The sequence below is a fragment of the Harpia harpyja genome, chromosome 13 (assembly GCF_026419915.1).
Source record: "Harpia harpyja isolate bHarHar1 chromosome 13, bHarHar1 primary haplotype, whole genome shotgun sequence".
Lineage (NCBI taxonomy): Eukaryota > Metazoa > Chordata > Aves > Accipitriformes > Accipitridae > Harpia > Harpia harpyja.
Genome location: NC_068952.1, coordinates 39,043,990 through 39,062,421, shown reverse-complemented (window position 1 = coordinate 39,062,421; position 18,432 = coordinate 39,043,990). Strand labels below are relative to the sequence as shown.

General features: G+C 57.6%; 2 protein-coding genes across 4 annotated transcripts; one reads left to right on the top strand and one right to left on the bottom strand.

The window, feature by feature from the left end:
* Window positions 1-27: 27 nt before the first annotated feature.
* On the top strand, window positions 28-10,285 carry GPAT4 (glycerol-3-phosphate acyltransferase 4). 3 transcript variants are annotated; one of them, XM_052806095.1, is made up of 13 exons: window positions 28-138; window positions 2,006-2,901; window positions 5,726-5,795; window positions 6,133-6,430; window positions 6,613-6,687; window positions 7,129-7,218; window positions 7,337-7,430; window positions 7,924-8,039; window positions 8,268-8,323; window positions 8,657-8,742; window positions 8,980-9,108; window positions 9,190-9,269; window positions 9,902-10,285. In XM_052806095.1, the coding sequence occupies exons 2-13, from the start codon at window positions 2,737-2,739 to the stop codon at window positions 10,008-10,010; spliced, it is 1,368 nt and encodes a 455-aa protein (XP_052662055.1). In that variant the 5' UTR covers window positions 28-138; window positions 2,006-2,736; the 3' UTR covers window positions 10,011-10,285. The 3 variants fall into 3 exon arrangements, with proteins under 3 accessions (XP_052662055.1, XP_052662057.1, XP_052662054.1); XM_052806097.1 differs by lacking the exon at window positions 28-138 and adding an exon at window positions 839-1,905 and having other exon boundaries at window positions 2,006-2,217; XM_052806094.1 differs by lacking the exon at window positions 28-138 and adding an exon at window positions 839-1,905.
* Window positions 10,286-15,557: 5,272 nt separating this feature from the next.
* On the bottom strand, window positions 15,558-17,989 carry NKX6-3 (NK6 homeobox 3). The gene is made up of 3 exons (XM_052806163.1): window positions 17,581-17,989; window positions 16,384-16,553; window positions 15,558-16,307 (listed from the first exon to the last, which is right to left on the bottom strand). The coding sequence occupies exons 1-3, from the start codon at window positions 17,960-17,962 to the stop codon at window positions 16,077-16,079; spliced, it is 783 nt and encodes a 260-aa protein (XP_052662123.1). The 5' UTR covers window positions 17,963-17,989; the 3' UTR covers window positions 15,558-16,076.
* Between the last annotated feature and the right edge of the window lie 443 nt (window positions 17,990-18,432).

Here is an 18,432-nt window from a genome sequence, read left to right as displayed (position 1 = left end):
GGCGCCCTCTGCCGGCGGTGCGCTCCTGCGGGCGCGGCCCCGCGGGCGGCGCGCTGGCGTCAGCGCACGCAGCGCGGGGCGGAGGCGCGCACGGCACGTGGCGGGGGCGGAGCCGGGGCCCGGCGGCAGTGGCGGCAGGTGAGTGCGTGACCGGCCCGGTTCGGTTCGGCCCGGCCCGGCCCGGCCCGGCGTGTCCCGCTTCCCCGCCTGGGCCTCGGGCTGTTGTCCGCTTCCCTCTCCCGGCGCGCTCGGCGGGGTCGGGGCGGCTGGGCAGGGCCCGGCCCGGCCGCGGACCGTTAACCGGGGAGCGCGGCCTCCCCGCCGTGGTGCGGGCCGCGCCGCAGCGCCGCCCCGTGCCGGGTGTGATGCGGACCGGACCGGCCCCCCGCCGCTCGGCCCGGGGCGGAGGAGCGGAGCCGGCCCTCCGGCGGGAGCATCCCCCCTCACACACCCCCGCCGCTGCTTGGCGAGCCCCCGCCGAGGACCGAAGGTCGCCGGGCCGAGCCCCGGGCCCTGCCGCGATTCGCTGCGGTCGTGGGCCGTGTCCCGCCGCGTTCCCGGTGCACAAAGCTGGGAACGGCGCTCGCCGCTGCCGCCCCCGGCCTCGCCGCAGCCGTCCCCGCCCTGCGTGCGCTGCGGGGCGAAGCTGCGGGTTGGGGCGGGGAGGGCTTCGCCCGCGGCCGCCGGGCGGGAACGCGAAGCTGCGGCCCAAGAGGCAGCCGGCGGGGGATGCGATCGCTGTGCCCGCCGGGGCCGCGGCTTCGGCTTCTTTGGCCCTGGGGCATCGGCAGCATCGTCCTGGCGTGAGCCTCGGAGGTTGTAGCCAGCAGGCAGGGCTGCCTACGCTTGCCCAGCGGTCATCACGCGTGGGTGCCGGCCACGCGTGCTGCCCGGTGTGTGGCCTGCCCTGACGGGCCACAGCTGGGTGACACGGTGAAGGAATGCAATAACTGAGCCCCTCTTAGGGCAGGGGCTGCCAGCTCAGGGGGCCGGTCAGACCAGTTTGCCGGCACGAGACCTGGTTCTTATGGGTGACTGCTCTGGCATAATGGGCAGTTACACGCGTGGCTGTAGAGCTGCCTCTCCCAGGACGTGGTTTATGCAGGCATGTGCCTTCCTTTGAAGCGCTAAAAATGTTCTTGGCGTTACAGGTGTAGCAGTGCTAAGCCAGCAGCTGGAACACGCTGTACAGGGGAGCAACAGGATCTTCCCAGACCCTCTTCTCTGCTCCTGTGTGCTTGTTGGGTACCTGTTAAATCCTATCCTCAGGTTGATACTCCGTAGCCAGGTGAAGGCGGTATCCCGAGGGAAGTCTCCCCCGAGCAGACTGGTCTCTTTTTACTAGCCTCAGCTGGCCTTGCGCATACCTGTGCTGCGGAGGGCATCCTCCCCCAGAAGGGCTGTAATGCCGGGTGTTTGACCTTTGACTGGTCCCCGTGCCCCAACAAGTTCCACTTTGGCTAATCATCAGCAGTAATTTGCCCCTTGGGCTAACTTCCTGTCCTGAACTGTTTGTAAAGCTGCCCTGTGCGACAGGGAGGCGAGATGTGTGTATAGTAGTAGAGGAAGTGATGCCTTCCCAGGAATCTGGGTACCTGGCTAGCTCAGTGCTCTCAGATGCCTCTGAAATGAGAGAGGCGATAAGATCTTCGTCATGAGGAAGGGTTTTCTGTCACTCCATTGGCTCCTTTCCGGTACTTGGGACCTGATTGCAGTGTCCTGTGCTTAGGTGTGGTTCTGGATGAGTCTGCTCAATCTGAGGTGTGGATGGTATGAAAATACAGGACAAGTGGCAGCAGGGGGTGATTCCCAAGTCTGTGACAGTGCCAGGCGGTAGCTGGAGTGCCAGTCCGAGTCTGCTGTGTTTCAGGAGCTGCTCTGAGTGATGTGACCTCAGCCTTCCAGGTTTCAGAGCCCACTGTCCCTGGCCTCCTGCCACCCTCTGAGTTGACGTCTCTCCGAGCTGCCTGACTTCCCTGACTTCGGTTTCTCTTTCCTCCACTAGTGCTGGTGGCATGTGAGTGCCTCGTCTGCCAAGAAGCCAACTCGCTGTTTGAAGAGCTTTCCAGGGACACAGGCTTCATTCGTGTCTGTAACGACCCTTCAGCGTGGATGGATGCCAGGGGCCTCCGGAATTAAACTTGTTCCAGGCGTCATGCAAAGATCTGTGCTAGTGCCTGTGTCCTCACGGAAAGAACAATAATAGCTCCACATACGGTAGGCTCCGGCAAGTGCCAACTCCCTCGATCTCCTCCAATGCAGGCTCAGGGATGGACTCCACCTTGTCCCTGTGAAGAGACTCTGCATGCTCTCAGCAGCCAGAAGGGGATTCTGCTGCCAGCTTCTTCACAAGCTGCCCCACAGCAGGACTTGCTTAGCGGCGCCTTGGGAGGATATCCGTTCACGCAGTTGTGTCACTGCAGCGCCCACTGCACGCCCATGGAGGAACCTGTGTGCGTGTTCCGTCGTCTTTGAGCTCCTCAGCCCGCCCTGTCTGAACTCACCTGGGCTCCTGGCAGACTGTTTGCTTGCTTTCCCAACTGCTCTCCCTGATCCCGTTGCGTTCCCTCTCTTGCAGAGCCCAAAAAGGATGTGAACTTTGGAATGGGGTCTGTGAGCAGGCTGCGGACTTGGTGCATGTGCAAGACTGTTGCTGAATAACAGGAGGACTGGTTAATCGCTGCGGGCAGCCCTTCTGTCTGGCTGCAGGGCACCAGCCTTGCCTGGCCCTTCACCATGTTCCTCCTTCTCCCCTTTGACAGCCTGGTTGTTAATCTCTTGGGGATTTCCATAACTGTCCTCTTCACTCTGCTTCTGGTTTTCATCATTGTGCCAGCAATTTTTGGAGTCTCCTTTGGCATCCGCAAGGTTTACATGAAAACTTTATTAAAGGTTTTTCAGGTAAGTCAGTCGTGTTTTCAGAATTTTCTGTGTGTTTACAGGGGTCTTGTCAAGCGTGGTCGTGCTAGGAAGAGAAGCTTTTGCCCCTCAGCAGAGCATTGCAGATGACTGGGGTGGAAGGTTGGTTTGTTGGTGACGTGTGGGTGCCAGGTGACCCGTTTGGGTCATCTCAGCTGAATGCAGTTTACTAGATCTCTGTTCCTAGGCTGTTTTTTTCCCTGTAATTAATCCAGTAAGTCTTCAAGTAAAGTAGTAGGATAGTGTGGCCCGTAAGTATGCAATAGTACAGCAGGATCTGTAGATGTGCTGAGAGGAGGTGTGTGCTTGGATGGGTTAATGTCCCAGGCAAGGCAGAGTGCTGTTACAGTTCGATGTGGAAAGAAGCCAAAAGGGGTGTAGGGTGTGATGGGGAGGGACAAGGCTGCAATCAGCAGCCTGCTCCTCTCCAGGACATGTTTGGATGAAGCAAAAGCAGGAGGTAAGGCAGGACTTCCTGTACTGCAAGCCCTGAGCAGTCTGTGGCCAGAACCCAGAGCTCTCAACACCTTTCTGTCCCAGAGTGCCGCCTGCTTATCTGCTGAGCCCAGCAGCCATGTCTGGACCTGCAGCCTCTGAGGATGACCAACAGCCCTTGCTGACCCTCTTGGCACAGAGAGGCCAAGTGGAATTTTCCAGCTTGGGGTCATGCTGTTCCCTTGCCTGCCTTTGGCAGACTAATTTTATGGGCTGTCTCACAGCCAACGCCTCTCCTTGAAGCAAGCCCCTGGTGAGACCAGAATTTTTGCCAAACTCCTAGTAGATACAGCCTACGCCACCTTACCCTGGCAGATAAGCAAAAGGAAAAGGGGCGTCCACTGCTTGATAGGGAGGTTTTAGGCTCTAAAACGCGCAGTTCAAGCTGCTAAAGGATTTATGGTACAGCAACTGCTGTCTGAACAAGGCTGGTCTTCCTCAGGAGTATCTCTGTACTGACTGGCTTGGGAAGGCAGCCCTGGAGCTTGCAATGTTCAGCTCTTTAAACTCTGAGTCCTCCCCAAAGCCTGAGGTGTGAATGGGAAGACCCTGGGCTTTGTGAGGTGCTTCATTAACACAGATGTCTGAAGACCTGACTTCAAATTTAGTGACTGAACTGGGAGAAAAAAATAAATTTGGTTTATCTGAAATGGAACTTTTCACCTTGTTTTCATTTTTTTCTTTCTTCAGTTCAGGAACATTTAATCTCAACACCTATTTTGGTGTTTAATCTTGAAACTTTTTCTGACAAGACTTTGAAGTCTATTTCAGCTTTTATCAAAGAATCTTTGTGGTGGGGGAGAGGAGCACTCTGGCACAACGGCTCACAGATTTGGTGGAAAATTCACTCACTAGGTTTGATCATGCAGAATTGTATTTTTGGGGAGCGTTACTTACCCGAAAGATTTTCCCAGCTCTAGAGGCCAGTGTTGTGAACCTCGCCCGGAGGGGCAGCACTCGAGTCTGGCAGCTTGTGGGACACAGCCAGAGCTGCGGGCCCTGGGATGGCAGCTGCACATCTCCCTTGGTGGTGAGGGACACCTGCCTGGTGCTTCCCAGCTGGGAGTCTGGGTTTTCCGCTACTGCAGTCAGGATAGAGACGGGCTGGGCTTGCGAGGAACGCCTTCTCTGTGGGCTGCCCAGCTCCTGCTGGGTCAGAGCTCCTCTTCTGACTTCTCCTGGGATGGCAGTGTCTAGACAACCTTCTGCAATCCTGCAGTTCCTTCTGCTGGCAGAGGAGGCTGCTAGATGAGCCGGACACTCTATATGCAATTAGCGTTCCCACATCGCTGCTTCCTGATCTGATGCTGGCATGGGCTGAGACCGGGATGCCAGGAGTTCCCAGCGGCTTCCGCTTCTTCACAGATCCCTGATGGAGCAGGTAGCCTGGAGCAATAAGCATGTTGCACCTTTAGAAGCTTGTTCTCCCAGACCTGTATAGTGCAGAAGAGCATGAGGCTGAGAGGGTTACTTGGAGGGCAGGCAGGAAGACTGGCCAGAAATCCAGCCTGCAGTTTTTGCTGTTGCCCTTGAGAATTAGCTGAGAGAGATTTCTGTGGATAACAGGTAGTCCGGGCATGGGATTTGGCAGCCGGCTGCCAGAGTGCTGTCTGAGGGTGCTTGCTGCTGCTGTTTCGGACTGACTGGTGAGCTGAGAAGCAGCAGCAGCTGTTGGCTGAATCGGGGAGGGAAGGATCCCATCCCGTCATCAGCCTGATGTTTTTAGCAGCAGCCTGAAAACACAGTCTCTGCTTTGAGCTTGGAAGAAATGAGGATTGAAAAATAGCACCGGTCCCATGATCAGCTTCTTGCGTTGTGATGCGGACCACACCAGCAGGATACACGGTCCACCCAGAAGCTGTGCAGTGGCAACCACGTGCCAGGTCCAGCAGAGCCTATAGGACATGGAGTCTGCAGAAAATCTTGCTGTGCCATCTCACCACTGAGCACTCTTCTTCCCTCTGGCACTCCCTGCTTCCTGCTGGGTCTCTGCTGTGCAGAATGGCACACAAACTTGTGCACGTTGTGGCCGTCCTGTGCCTGTGCTAGTCACCTCCCCATCAGTCTTCTTGTCCCACTGCAGGCAGATCTCTGCTGTAAAAATGTTCCTCCCAGGCCAGTCTCTGCTTCCACCTCAGTTCAGTTGTGTTCACTCGCTCTCTCAGTTCTGTATGGAAGCCTCCTGCTTTAGCCCCATTTTCTCCCCTTAACCATGGGTTCCCTGGAAGTCAATTGTAACATAAGGGTAGTGTATGACACAGAGCTACCTACAGGCCTTGTGAATCTTGCTTGTCATGTGTGTCTCTTGCAGTGGGCGACACTGAGAATAGAGCGTGGTGCCAAGGAGAAGAACCATCCATTATACAAGCCCTATGTCAATGGTGAGATCCTGCCCTGCATGGGTACATATGAAGTTCGAAATTCTTTTTGGGAGATGGGGTAAATGTGGTGTCTCTGAGCAGCTGAGGTATGCTGGGAAGCCTTTTCCATGTAGGTGGATTGGGGGGAGCTATGGAGAGGTCCATTTCCTGAGGAAGGGGAAGGAAGCACCCAGGGAGTGCTTCATTTCTAGATAGTTGGGAGGACTGGTTTATGCCCATCTGGACTGGAGAAAGGAGGGGGGCCCTGTGGAGGGCAGGCAAGTAAGGGCCCCAGCTCTCAGCTGTCTTTGAGCGGGCAAGTCGCACTTTGCTCAGAGCTGCCTGCGACGTGTTGCAGGTATCATTGCGAAGGAGCCAACGTCACTGGAAGAGGAGATCAAGGAGATCCGCCGGAGTGGCAGTGGCAAAGCCCTGGACACCCCTGAGTTTGAGCTCTCGGATGTCTTCTATTTCTGCCGCAAAGGCATCGAGACCATCATGGATGATGAAGTGACCAAGAGGTTCTCAGCTGAAGAGCTGGAGTCCTGGAACCTGCTCAGCAGGACCAACTACAACTTCCAGTATATCAGCCTGCGCCTCACTGTACTCTGGGGACTGGGTGTGCTCATCCGCTACTGCTTTCTTCTGCCCCTCAGGTGAGTGCTGCTATGGGAATCTGCCTGCTGAGACGGTGCTGATGGCCTGTTCCCACTGCAGCAAGTGCAACTGGTCTCCAAGCCCCACGGACCCTGTTCAACATGATCAGGAGAGACAGGCTACTTGATGAGTAGGGCCTGTGGCCTGGTTTTGCTAGCGTGTAGCTTCCCTCTTTCTGCAGGATAGCCCTGGCGTTTACTGGCATCAGCTTGTTGGTGACTGGTACTACAGTGGTGGGATATTTGCCAAATGGAAGGTGAGTTTGTCTTTAAGGGAAGAGGGGATGGGAGGCCCCTGTGCAGTTTGAGACCTGATAATCCTGAAGTTTTCCTGCAAGGCCTATCTGTTCTGCCTGCTGCAGACAAGGCAGGTGGTCCTGGCATCTGTAGCCTCTCAGGAACAGACACCCTGTAATTGTAAACAAAGAGCCTAGATGTGAGCACTAAGCCTGTGGAAGAGCGCTCAGCCCTGGGCTCTGAAAGGAATAACAACAGAAAAGAGCAAAGGCCACATTTCGTTCTCATGAGTTAAGAATCAGTCGTTGTAAGCTGATGGCAAAACCCAGGATGAGATGCGTTTCTGTGGGAGAGATCTGAAGTTTCGGTTGGATCTCATGGCTGGGGCAGCTGGGCTGAGTGGCATCATTACAGGGGAGACTGTAGAACTGGGAGGTGATGGTCTCTGTCCTGGGCTGCAGGTGTAAGGAGTTCCTGAGCAAGCATGTCCACCTGATGTGTTACCGGATCTGTGTGCGTGCCCTCACAGCCATCATCACCTACCATGACAGGTAAGGAGGCACTGTCTGCTGCAGGGTGTCCCTTCCCACTAGCTGCTCCATGCCATGCCTCTTGCAGGCCTCACGCTTCGTTCCTTTGTCCTCATCTGTACCTTTGTTTTGCATTCAGAGAAAACAGACCCCGAAACGGAGGCATCTGCGTGGCCAATCACACATCTCCCATTGATGTGATCATCCTGGCCAGTGATGGCTACTACGCGATGGTAAGGTCTGCACCCCAGCCCCAGCTCTGCCTGCTGGGCCTGGCCACGTGTGTGGTGGGAGCAGCAAGCCTATTGCATGCGACACGGATTAGGCAGCAAGAGGCTTTTGAGCATGCAGAACTACTTTTCCCTGCATGACATCGCAGGGCACTCTCAGACCCTGTGCACAGATGCCCTGTTGTGCATGGCTTTCCAGCAAGCTTGGCCTGGGACTCAGAGCACCGGGGGTCTCTGGGCACTGCTTTGCAAGTAGAGCTCTGGGCTTTGCTATCCACGGAATAGCAAAGCACTTCCCCAACTGCACCTCCTGCAATGTGGAAAGCGCTTGGGGCTTGCTACATCTGTCCTTCCAGTCAGAGCCTGGGGCTTTTCCTCTCAGCCTTTCCAGGGCAGGGCTAGAAAGACGAACCTCAACTTGGTTGTGAAGCTAGGAGCTGCCTTGGCCTTCACGTGTCCCCAGGTCTTGTAACTTGTGTCTTCTTGCCCTGTTCAGGTGGGTCAGATCCACGGAGGGCTTATGGGTGTGATACAGAGAGCCATGGTGAAAGCTTGCCCCCACGTCTGGTTTGAACGCTCTGAGGTCAAAGATCGTCACCTCGTCGCCAAAAGGTGTGACAGTTGCTAGCTGCAGCGGGAGGTCTGGAGGCTGGGAAGGGGGAGGCTGCCCACTTCCCTTGGGCGAGGACACTGCCTTGCCTCACGGGTGCTGGGAGACTGCGTCACTGTTGCTGGCACCCAGACAGTCCCCAGTGACTGCAGGATAAGGACTGTATGCTGTGGGGATTGCTAGTAATAGCTTCTGTGCCCTGTGCTAATGGGTGACACTCTTCTGTTTAGGCTCACAGAGCACGTCCAGGACAAGAGCAAACTGCCTATTCTTATCTTTCCGGAAGGTGAGTTGTGGAGCAAGGCCAGACAAGCACCTGGTGGAGAGGGCACACTGGGACAGCACCACGTCTCTGTTCCTTCCCTTCTTACGCAGCCAAGGGCCTTGAGACCCTTCACTGAGGCAAAGGGGACTTTGCATCTTCAGAGCTGACTGAACCCAGAATGTGGAAGTCAGATATATGACGTCCTGGTGACACATCCTATGCACACAGAGAACAGGGTTTGGAGCGTTAGGGGACAGTTGCTGGGTGCCTGTGGCCTAGCCCTTAGGTATATAGCTTAGACTTCTGAACTGACTTGCAAAGGGAAGCTGAGAAGATTGTGCTTGCCTCTTACAGGAACCTGCATCAACAACACATCTGTGATGATGTTCAAAAAGGGGAGCTTTGAAATTGGAGCCACGGTTTACCCTGTAGCCATCAAGGTATGAGAAGGCAAACATTCTTACAGCACAAGTAGCCCTCTGTGTGTGAGCTTAGTCTTGGCAGCCCAGTCTTGGCACTGCTGGGTCAACAGCCTGGTCTGAGGGCCTGGGGAAGCTGAGGTCACTCCGTGTAGTGCTCTGGGAGGGCTGGCCTATAGCTGCAGTTGGGGTGGAATTTGGAGCCTCAGGGAGGGTGCAACCACCGCCTGACTTTCATGAGCTCTTCTGCCTCTCTAGTATGACCCACAGTTTGGAGATGCCTTTTGGAACAGCAGCAAGTATGGCATGGTAACCTACCTCCTTAGGATGATGACCAGCTGGGCCATCGTCTGCAGTGTCTGGTACTTGCCCCCAATGACCAGGCAGGTAAGTAAGGTGAACGTGGCCTATCTAATCTGCTACCTGTTTGGCCCTTTGCTCCTGCTGAACAGTGTTATTTTGCCACAGCCTGAAGAGGACGCTGTCCAGTTTGCCAATCGGGTGAAGTCAGCCATTGCCAGGCAGGGGGGCCTCGTGGATCTGCTCTGGTGAGTCCAGGCAGGCTTTTCTCTTCCTGGTGCCAGGGTTCCTTGGTCCTGGGTCCTGGTAGGTGCTCGTGGGCTGTAGAGCTAAGTTTGTGTCTCGCGTTGGGCAGAGTAGGCCTATGGAGAAATGGAGATGCATCTTTGCCTGTGACCTCCAAAACTGCTCTTCGGTAGCAGGGACCAAAGTCTTTGCTTCTGCTGTGTGTGTTGGGCACCAGGGCTTCATTCTGTGATTCCAGCTTGCACTGGGATGCCCTGGTTCTGACTTTATGCCGCTCAGCAAAGCGGGTTGAGCTTAGGAACTTCCTTTTTGAGGCACCAAGATCTTCAGAGCCTGGGAGGCAGAGGGACTCTGGAAGCAGTCTACTGTAGTAGTATCGGAGCAGCTCACGCTTCAGACAGAGCTGCCGTGTTGAGCACAGTGCGGGGCCATGGGTGCAGCCCCTGGCAGAGCAAGGTGTGAAAGTAACTCCCCTTGGGGAGGGTTGGTCTGCAGTGTGTGTACCCTGGCAATGTAAGGTGCAAGTATAGCTGCCCAACTGTTGCAGGAGCTCTGACCTGCTCTGAGCAGCCCCAACTGAAGTTTCAGACAGTGCACACCTGCAGCCACTCTGATGGTACAACTCTCTCCCCAGGGATGGAGGACTGAAGAGGGAGAAGGTGAAAGACACATTCAAGGAGGAGCAACAGAAACTCTACAGCAAAATGATTGTAGGCAACCATGAAGACCGGAGTCGCTCCTGAGCCCTCTGCCTCCAGCACTGTTACTGGGCCTGGCCAGAGCCTTCTGCCTCCAGCACGAGCCAAGTCTTGCCTGAAGCAGCTCCGAATCTTTGGACTTTGGCTACTCCAGAGCTGCTTGGACTTGCTCCTTCATCCTCTGGCTGTTCCTTCCCAGAGGCACTATTACTGCCTAGAGTCTTTAGGCCCTGGGCAGCTCTTGGCAAAGATGCCTTCTTGTTACTGTTACAGTGAAGCCCCTTGCAGGGGCAATATTAAATGAAACACTTATGGTGTCATATGCTTCCATATGGTGTTTACAGGCCCAGGGGGAAGACTGGCGTGTTGATGTGCATGTGTGTGTCAGTCACAAGTCTCCCACGGCACAGAAACTGGTGAGCTGCACTGAAATTAGCTGCCTTGACAACCAAGGGAGTCTTCATGAGGCTGTGCCTCTCACGTCTGCAGCACAAACCCCTTAGGAGCAGTATGTGGTCTCTCGGGCCATTTCCAGCTTTACCTCTGGAAGGAGAAACCTTTCCTTTTCCTTTTGCCACCCTCCTGCCATAGCCTGACCCAGACCATTGCTTCTCCAGCATCTGAGTAACAGTCTCTTTGCTGGGGTTCCTCAAGCGGTGAGGATCGTCCTCCTTGGAAGCCTCCCGCTATCCCCTGGAACTGCAAGTTGCCAGGCAGTTGTTACTCGTGTGGCAGATGGGGCTCTTGAGGAATCACTATGTGCTATGGTGGGAGCCCAGTGCGGGTGGGAGAATCTGAGACTCCGTGGCCAGGGCAGGAGATCCCCTTTCAAATGTCTAGTGAGGGAAATGGTGGGATCTGATCTTGTTGTGCACCAACACGCACATACATAATCTCAGCTCGTTGCAAGCAAAGTGAAATCTTGTGCTAGAGGTGGTACCCCTTTCCCTTTCAGCTCTGCAAGTATATTATTCCGTAAAACAACTTGCATTTGAGCATTCATCCCATGAACTTTCCAGTTATCCTTATGTTCCTACAAATTTTAGCACTTTCATTGAGTCCTCTGCCTCCTCTTAATAAGCAAATGCTGGTTTTTTGCTACCTGCAGAAGCTTGCTTGCGTTTTCTGGAACGCTAGAGAAGGCAATACTTAAGTGCCTCCTTTGTACCCCGAGTGGTGTTTGTTGGGGGAGGGCATCTGCTACCCCCAGGTCAGGACAGCTATTCTGTGTAAGTGTCCTTAGATTTGAATTTCCCTGCACTAGCTACCAACATGGATTCAAGGTAGTTTACTTCCTGCTTGTTTTTCTGTGGGTAAAACATGGTTATATCAAGAAAGAGAGACAGAGAAAAGAAAGTAAGAGAGAGAGAGTCCAGAAACTCCCCTAACCTTTCCCAGGAGACATAATGCACGTATCCTCGCCGACATTATTCAGTTCTGTGCGACCTCCCTGCTTTGCATTGTTAGTGGCTTCAAAACCCTTTTGGGTCAGTTAGGTCGTCCCTAGCTGTGCACAGATAATGCGCAAGCAGGGTATGCACAACTTGTCCTCGTAGTTGAGGAACCCCATTTTCCACCGTGTGCTATTTTCCACCTACCCCAGGACGATCAGCTTACGTACAAATAAACTAAAGTGTTTCCAGTACAATACCTGAGAGGGGACAGTCTTCCTTACTCACAGTGATGTAAAGCTACACTTAATAGCATATGATCTATTAAGGTACAGTTATGGGAAATATTTCTATACTGAATTGATTTACCTTTGCTTCTTGTAGTGCTCAAAATACGATCCTTTATAAATATACACACAGAGACACGTTACCTACACAAACATTGCATTCAATTATCAGTGATTTGTTAGACATGATCACCATTACCATCCAGCCTCACCAAGAGAAACCAGGCTGTTCTTGTTTGGTGATGGAGACACCCTTATTGGCCCTGTGCTTTTCACTGTTACCCCAATTTCATGTTCTTCTCTTCTGCCCAACGTCAGCTGTGGCGATTGATCTAGGGCGGGGGGGGGGGTGGGAGGGTGGGAAGAAAAAGAAGCAAAGCCTGGTGTCTTTTCCTTTCACCTAAGATGATAACAAAACAAAAGCAGCTGAAGCCAAGTAGGAGATGATAGTTAACAACATCCACAGGGTTGAAGTGTATTGCTTACCCTCCTGTGCTACTGATAGAAGACAAAACAACTGCTTGTTACTAATAGGTATCTCTATCACCCAGGCGAGGACCCCTCCTTCATTAGGAGTTTATAATGGCATTAAGGGTCTACTCACCAGCATGTTGGTTTACTTGTTTTACCCAACGTACTAGGTACAGCTCCTAACACCAGTTCATCAATCCTCCATCTGTGTCTGTTAACTGATGGGGCTCTTGCTTTCCTACTTTAAAAAAAAAAAAGAAAAGAAAAGCGCAACCCTTATCTCCCTGCCAGTTGTTACATTTGTGCAGAGTTTTTGACCATCAGCTTTTAGTTGTATAAGAAATGCTGGGTATAGCACATGCGTTATGGGCATTAACCTGTAGCATGGTTAAGCTTCAGTTACCAAGCAGGTGTGTATTACCCTGTAGTACTTGCCTATACCATTTAATCATAACATTTTATGAGCTGTATTTGCTCCAGTTCCTTCTTGAGTCACCTGCTTGCCCAAAAAGCTACTGCTGACCTCCATGGCAGCCTCTGGCCAGGGGTGATGGCCTGATCCAGCCCCAGCTTTGCCTGCCTGAGCTTTGCTGCTCTGTCCCCAAGGCTTGCAAAGCTTTTCCCTCGCTCAGGGGACCGTTTGGACTAAGGACCACCCCACCCCGTACTGTGCCATGGTCTGGCCATCTCTGGGGGGGGTGCCCCGGCCCCAGAGAGCCGTGGGGTGCCCAGGCAGTGCCACGCTCGCTGGGTGCTGTGGGTGCCCCTTCCCCAGGTGCTGAGCTGCAGCTGGGGACACAGCCCAGGGTCTCCAGGCTCTCCTTCGCCTTTCCCCAGCCAGCAGCATGCTCTCGAGCACTCACCCACACCCTTCCTCTCCTCCAGGGCTGTGCACCCAGAACTGTCACCTTGGGGCTGGGCAGAGGGGGTACAGCATCACCTTTGGACCATGCGAACATGCCTCCGCAGCCCCTGCGAGTCTTTGTGGGTGGTGGTCTCCCCGGGGCAGTCCTCACATGTGCTCCGGTGCCTGCAGCAGCACCTCCCCGCATCCCCGGGTGCTCAGAACTGGCTGTGGGTGCCCAGAACAAGTCTTCTGCCCACAGCTCGCTCCCCCAGCCCTTGTCAGAGATGCCGTGGTGCTGTGCAGGAGCCCTCCCTGCTTCCCCAGCTCTGCAGGACCTCCAACCGCCACACCGTGCTTGGGGACCAGCCCCAGCAGCCCTCCTGCTGCCGGGATGCTCCGCAGCAGGCAGGGAGCTGGCTGGACAGGTTAGGAGGCACGCATCCATCTTTCCTCGGCTCCCCCTTCCCATGCCCCCAGTCAATATGTCTCCCTCCGATGAGAAAGTTAATAAATTTAGCTCTAGATTAAAAGTATCGATCATTTCATTTGTAAGCGATAAATAACCGGGGGGAGCACTGGGCGGCCCACGGGGTAGGGGCTGCTGGCTCCGGCTGCAGCAGCCATGCAGCCCGCTGGGGCCGGGGGCCCTCATATGCATTCTGCCCGGATGCTGGCATTGATTTGCTATTAGTCTCCACGCACCACCCAGTAGCACATCATTCCCAGAGCCGCTATTAATGGCCTTTTGATAAATAATCACTTGTAAGTCAATAAATTTTTATTAAACAGTGTGGCGCTTTGATTTATGAAAATCCGACGGGGTTTGTCTGGGAGAAAAGGGATGCAGAATTGAAGCGGAGCTGCTATCCATCTGCCTGCCAGGCCGGCCTGCCTGCGCTCGCACCCACACGCCCCCGGAGCAGCTGGCCCCAAGCTCTGCCGAACACTCGACCGGGAGACCTGCCCGCATGCCCCAGGGCTGCCCAGACCCAGGCAGACCCCAACCACGGGGCACGAGGCAGGTTTGGGGAGGGCAGCGTCGACGCTCGCCGTCGACCGGGCTCCGCGCGCCCTGTCGAGACCCCAAGCGCCGGCTGGGGACCGCTCTGCTGCAGCGAGCCGCAGCGGCAAGTGGCTGGAGCCGTGTGCGTGGGAAGCGGGACCGCGGCAGGAGAGGAGGGTGGCCCTGGCCACTGCTCGGGGGACCTGTCCGGCTGCGGGGAATGCACGGGGCAGCCAGGCTGCGGCTGCGATTTGTCACTCTCCCCGACTGCAGCAGGCCCTTTGCCACCCGCTTTATTTGTCTCCCAGCCCTGACGTGGCATCAGACAGGTGTTAAACTACTTAATCACTTTAAAATTGTTTTAATTTTCTGTTTTGTATTGATCTCCACAGCACCAATTAATCAGCTCACTGGACCAGGCAGTTAGTACATTAAAAATTGTCAGCCACGCTGGGCAGCTTAGAAAATGTCAAAAAAATATCCCAACAGCAGCCCCTCACTTCTCCCGCCGTGCGGAGCCTGGTCCTGCCGAGCGCTGGCTCTGCCCATGGACGGTGACGTGGCTCTCCCAGCCCTGCCACAGGGCCGGGGCCCGTGGGGCACACAGCCTCCACCGAGCCCCGTGCACCGCGCTGCCCGTGGGACCTGGCCTCCCGTGTCCTTGCAAAGGGTCCATCAGCTCTGCCACCCGCTGGCATTTGTCCCATCGAGGCAGCAAAGGGATTGCGTGGCCGAGGGGGGAGCGTTACGAGCCCCACGCTCGCTGCAGGGCTGGACAGGGAGATCTGGGGGGAGATGAGTGTTCCCCAAGCCCTGAGAAAGTGCTGCCGAGCAGTCAGGGCTCCTTGCAAAGTTCCCCCAGCCCAGCATGTGGCGGAAAGTGACAGATTGGAGAGGACTCGAAGCCAAATGTGGGCCTTGGGGGCTCGGGCAGATGGGTGGCACGGTGACAGTCTGCAGCCCCACACCACGGCTCCACACCGCAAGGCTGGTGCTCGGGGCTGCTGCAAAGCCCCAGTGCTTTGGGGGCTTTGGCCGTCCCCAGGGGTGGACTCGGCCACCAGCCTGTCCTCAGATGCTGCCTGTGGCTTCAGGGGAGGGCAGCTTGGTCTGCAGCCGCCAGCACCTCCTCAGTGCCTGTGCCACGCTCCTAATCAGTATATGATGGGCCGGCAGCACCTTATCTCCTATCGATTTCCTTCCCAAGAACAGCCAGGCTGTTTGCTCGCACCTGACTGGCACTTAGCTCCCCCTCAACTGAACAACCGCCGAGTTTGCCAGGCCCCCAGCAGTGTGCCCGTGCCAGCAGGAGTCCCTTTGGCATCCCGAGCGGCTGGGGAGAGATGGCCCGATGCGGCCCCCACCATCGGCGTGCAAGGGCTGAGCCATGGGGAGCCAGAGCAGGGGTCGTGCAGACCCATGTGCACACACGTGTGTGTACACGCAGCTTCTGCTGCACAGGGAGGGGGGGGGCCCACCAGGTTGGCAGGCAAACACACCGGGGCTATTGACGCCACATCAATCCTGCAGCCCTGACAGGTGAATGGGCTCTCACTCACACCGTTAAGATAAATGATATTTATTTGCTGCTAAGAGGTTCCAACAAGAGGCCCCAACAAGTGACTTTTGAACCAGCACCTCTCGCTGCCGGTACACGCCCAAACTGGGGAAAACCCTGGGAAATGTCCCCAAGGCTGCACCGCTCCTGTGGGCTCTTCCTGCCCCACACGCAGCACCACAGCCACGGCCCCTTCCCCTGCCTGGCACGCAGACCCTGCCCCATACGTGCTATCCCAGCCCCTTCTCCGGCCCAGCCCCATGAGGGCACCCTGGACCGCACGCCCACGAAGCAAGCGCTGGGACTTGGCTGGGGCCGGGACCTTTATTTCATCAATGCCGACAGCACGGCCGCGCCTGACGCTGCCCACGCATGCTGCTCCCAGCCCCGCAAGCCGTGATCCCTGGCCAGGAGCCACCAGGAGGGGGGCAGCAGCCGCCCCGGCCCCACAGACGGGCATCTGCTGGGGCAGGGGGGGGATGTCACCCCCCTGGGAGGAAGCAGGCAGCCGGGCCAGGCACCCCAAGACCCAGAGGGGCGGGCTGTGCCGGTGCTCAGCCGCTGTGCGTGCCCAAGCCCAGCACTGAGAAGGCCGCACGATGCTTCCTCAGCAGCAGCCGGATCTTCTCATCATCCGAGTCTGGGTCCAGGGGCTTGTTGTACTCGTCGTCCTCGGTCTCGGAGGCCGCCCGCTCTCCGCCAGAGCCCCCCGCCCGCTGCGAGGACGAGGAGGGCTCCAGGGCGCTCTTCTTCCTCCATTTGGTCCGTCGGTTCTGGAACCAGACCTGCCGCCCCACGGGCCCGGCTCGGTTAGCAGCCACCACGCCACGCGCCCCGTGCCACGCGGGGACCAACACTCACCTTCACCTGGGACTCACTCATGCCAAGGGAATAGGCCAGCCGTGCTCTCTCCGGACCTGCCAGGTACTTGGTCTGCTCAAAAGTCTTCTCCAGAGCGAAGATCTGGTGCCCCGTGAAGGTTGGGCGCGTGTGCTTCTTCTTGTGGATGCTGTCAGCCAGGTGAGCAGGGGCTGCGGGAGAGGAGGAGGGAGGCAGGTGAGCACCTGGGCTCCCCGCAGCGCGCGGCTCTGGGCAGCTCTCCCCTTCCCGAACGCGGCACCGGCGCGCCCACCAGCAGCCGCAGAGTCCCTCCACGCTGGCTTCCCTCCAACTTAAAACCGTATTCGGGCTTCAAGGCTTCAGCCCCATCCCAGGAGGGCTGAGCTGCCCTCTGTGCGGGCCCCGTAGAGCCAGAACCGGGCTGTGCATCTCCTGCTCGGGGACAGCGCTAATTTGTTGTGCTGAGAGGGGAAGGGTCGTTAGCAGCAGTGCATGACCCCAGAGGCACGCGGCACCGGGAACACCGTGCCCCTGTGCCCCACACCTTGCAGGATGCACGACAGGAAGGCAGGCAGAGCTGGTCGGCTCGTAGCTGTGCCAGGAGCGGATGGCCGAGCTGCCTGACCCGTCTGCTCCAAGGGCATCACCTGGAGAGGCGGGAAGGGGACCGTGGCTGCAGGTGCCGAGCAGCTGCACCCAGCCCCTGGCCCAGAGCCTCCTGCGGCTCCCCACGGGACAGCGGGTGCACCCACCCCATCCCACCCACCCTCTGGCACGGCAGCAACGTGCTCTGCAATTCCCCCTGCCAGCTCTCCGGCCATCCTGCCTGTCTCTGCCCGTCTCTGCCCCGAGCCGGGCTGGGCACTGACCCCAGTGAAGCTGCCGGAGGGACGGGGAGATCTGCGGGACGGCGGGCTCTGCCTGTCCTTGCCAGGACAAGCCGTGGCTTGCCTGGGGGGCTAAGCAAAGAGTTAATCTCTGCCATTGGAGCTGCCCCTGCTCTTGAGCCGAAATCTCTATGGCAGGTTGAGGTCCAGCAGCTCTGGCTCCGGGGCCATTCCCACCATCCTGGGGCAGCCCGCGGGGCGACCAGCCGTGCCTCGCGCCGGGCGATGGAGAAGACGCGGCCTGGGCGGCTGCGGGGCACCCACCGCCTGCGGCACCCACCCACCCACCCGCCCCCCACCCGCCCTCCCTCCCCGGCCCCGCTGTACTTACGGCCGCCGCACTGCCGGCCGCCCCGCCAGTCCGGGGCCGCCTCTGCCCAGCAGCTCCGGCCCCGCGGCAGGTACTCGCCGCCGGCCTTGGGGAGGGCCCCCACCTGGGGCCCGTAATAGACGCCCGGGGAGCTCAGTCCGTTAAATCCGCCCGCGTGGGGGTAGCCGGGGAGAAGGCCGCCGTTCGGCGTCGCCGCCGGCCGGCCGAGGATGTCGGAGATGCCGTGGGGGGTGCCGGCAGCCAGCTGGGTGCCAAGCCCGGGGGGGCCCAGCTTGTAGAAGGAGCTCTGCACCGAGTACTGGCAGACGGGCGCCTTGGCCTCGGGGAAGGGGCCCAGCGAGGGGCCGTTGAGCAGGAAGGTGCCCGGCAGGTTGGCGTCCATGGCTCCGGCGCTTGGGTGACCCTCAGAGCCTGGCTCCCCGCCGGCGCGACGGCCGGCCCATCACCCACCGGCCCCGGGGGGGGGCTACCGGGCCCCGGCCGGTGGGCACCCAGCTTGGCCCCGGGGAGCCCGGCAGGCTGGCCGGGGGGCCACGGCCCCGGGGCGGGAGGGCGGCCACGGGCAGGGCCTGGCGGGGCGGCCCTGGCTGACCCCGCCGAGGTGGCACCAGCACCGGGCACTCAACTTGGGCTTGGGAAGAGCCAACATTTCTCTGATAAAGATGAGGGCCATTAGAATACAGGGCTCCCATTGGCCGGGAGGCTGCAGGTGGCGCTCCCATTGGCCGGCTCTCCGCGGCTTCGGCTGCCATTGGCTGCGTCGCAGGACCAGTTTGGGATTGGCCCGGCCCAGACAAATTGCGCTTTGAAAGCCGGCGGCGGCGGCGGCGGCGGGGGGACGCGGCGGGCGCT

Coding starts and splice junctions, on each gene's coding strand:
- GPAT4 (XM_052806095.1), top strand. CDS start 2,737: ATGTTCCTCCTTCTCCCCTTTGACAGCCTGGTTGTTAATCTCTTGGGG. Junction 8,324..8,656: donor TATTCTTATCTTTCCGGAAG/GTGAGTTGTGGA, acceptor TGCCTCTTACAG/GAACCTGCATCAACAACACA. Junction 9,270..9,901: donor GGCCTCGTGGATCTGCTCTG/GTGAGTCCAGGC, acceptor CTCTCTCCCCAG/GGATGGAGGACTGAAGAGGG.
- NKX6-3 (XM_052806163.1), bottom strand. CDS start 17,962: ATGGACGCCAACCTGCCGGGCACCTTCCTGCTCAACGGCCCCTCGCTG. Junction 16,554..17,580: donor CGGCCGGCAGTGCGGCGGCC/GTAAGTACAGCG, acceptor CCTCTCCCGCAG/CCCCTGCTCACCTGGCTGAC. Junction 16,308..16,383: donor TGAGTGAGTCCCAGGTGAAG/GTGAGTGTTGGT, acceptor GTGGGGCGGCAG/GTCTGGTTCCAGAACCGACG.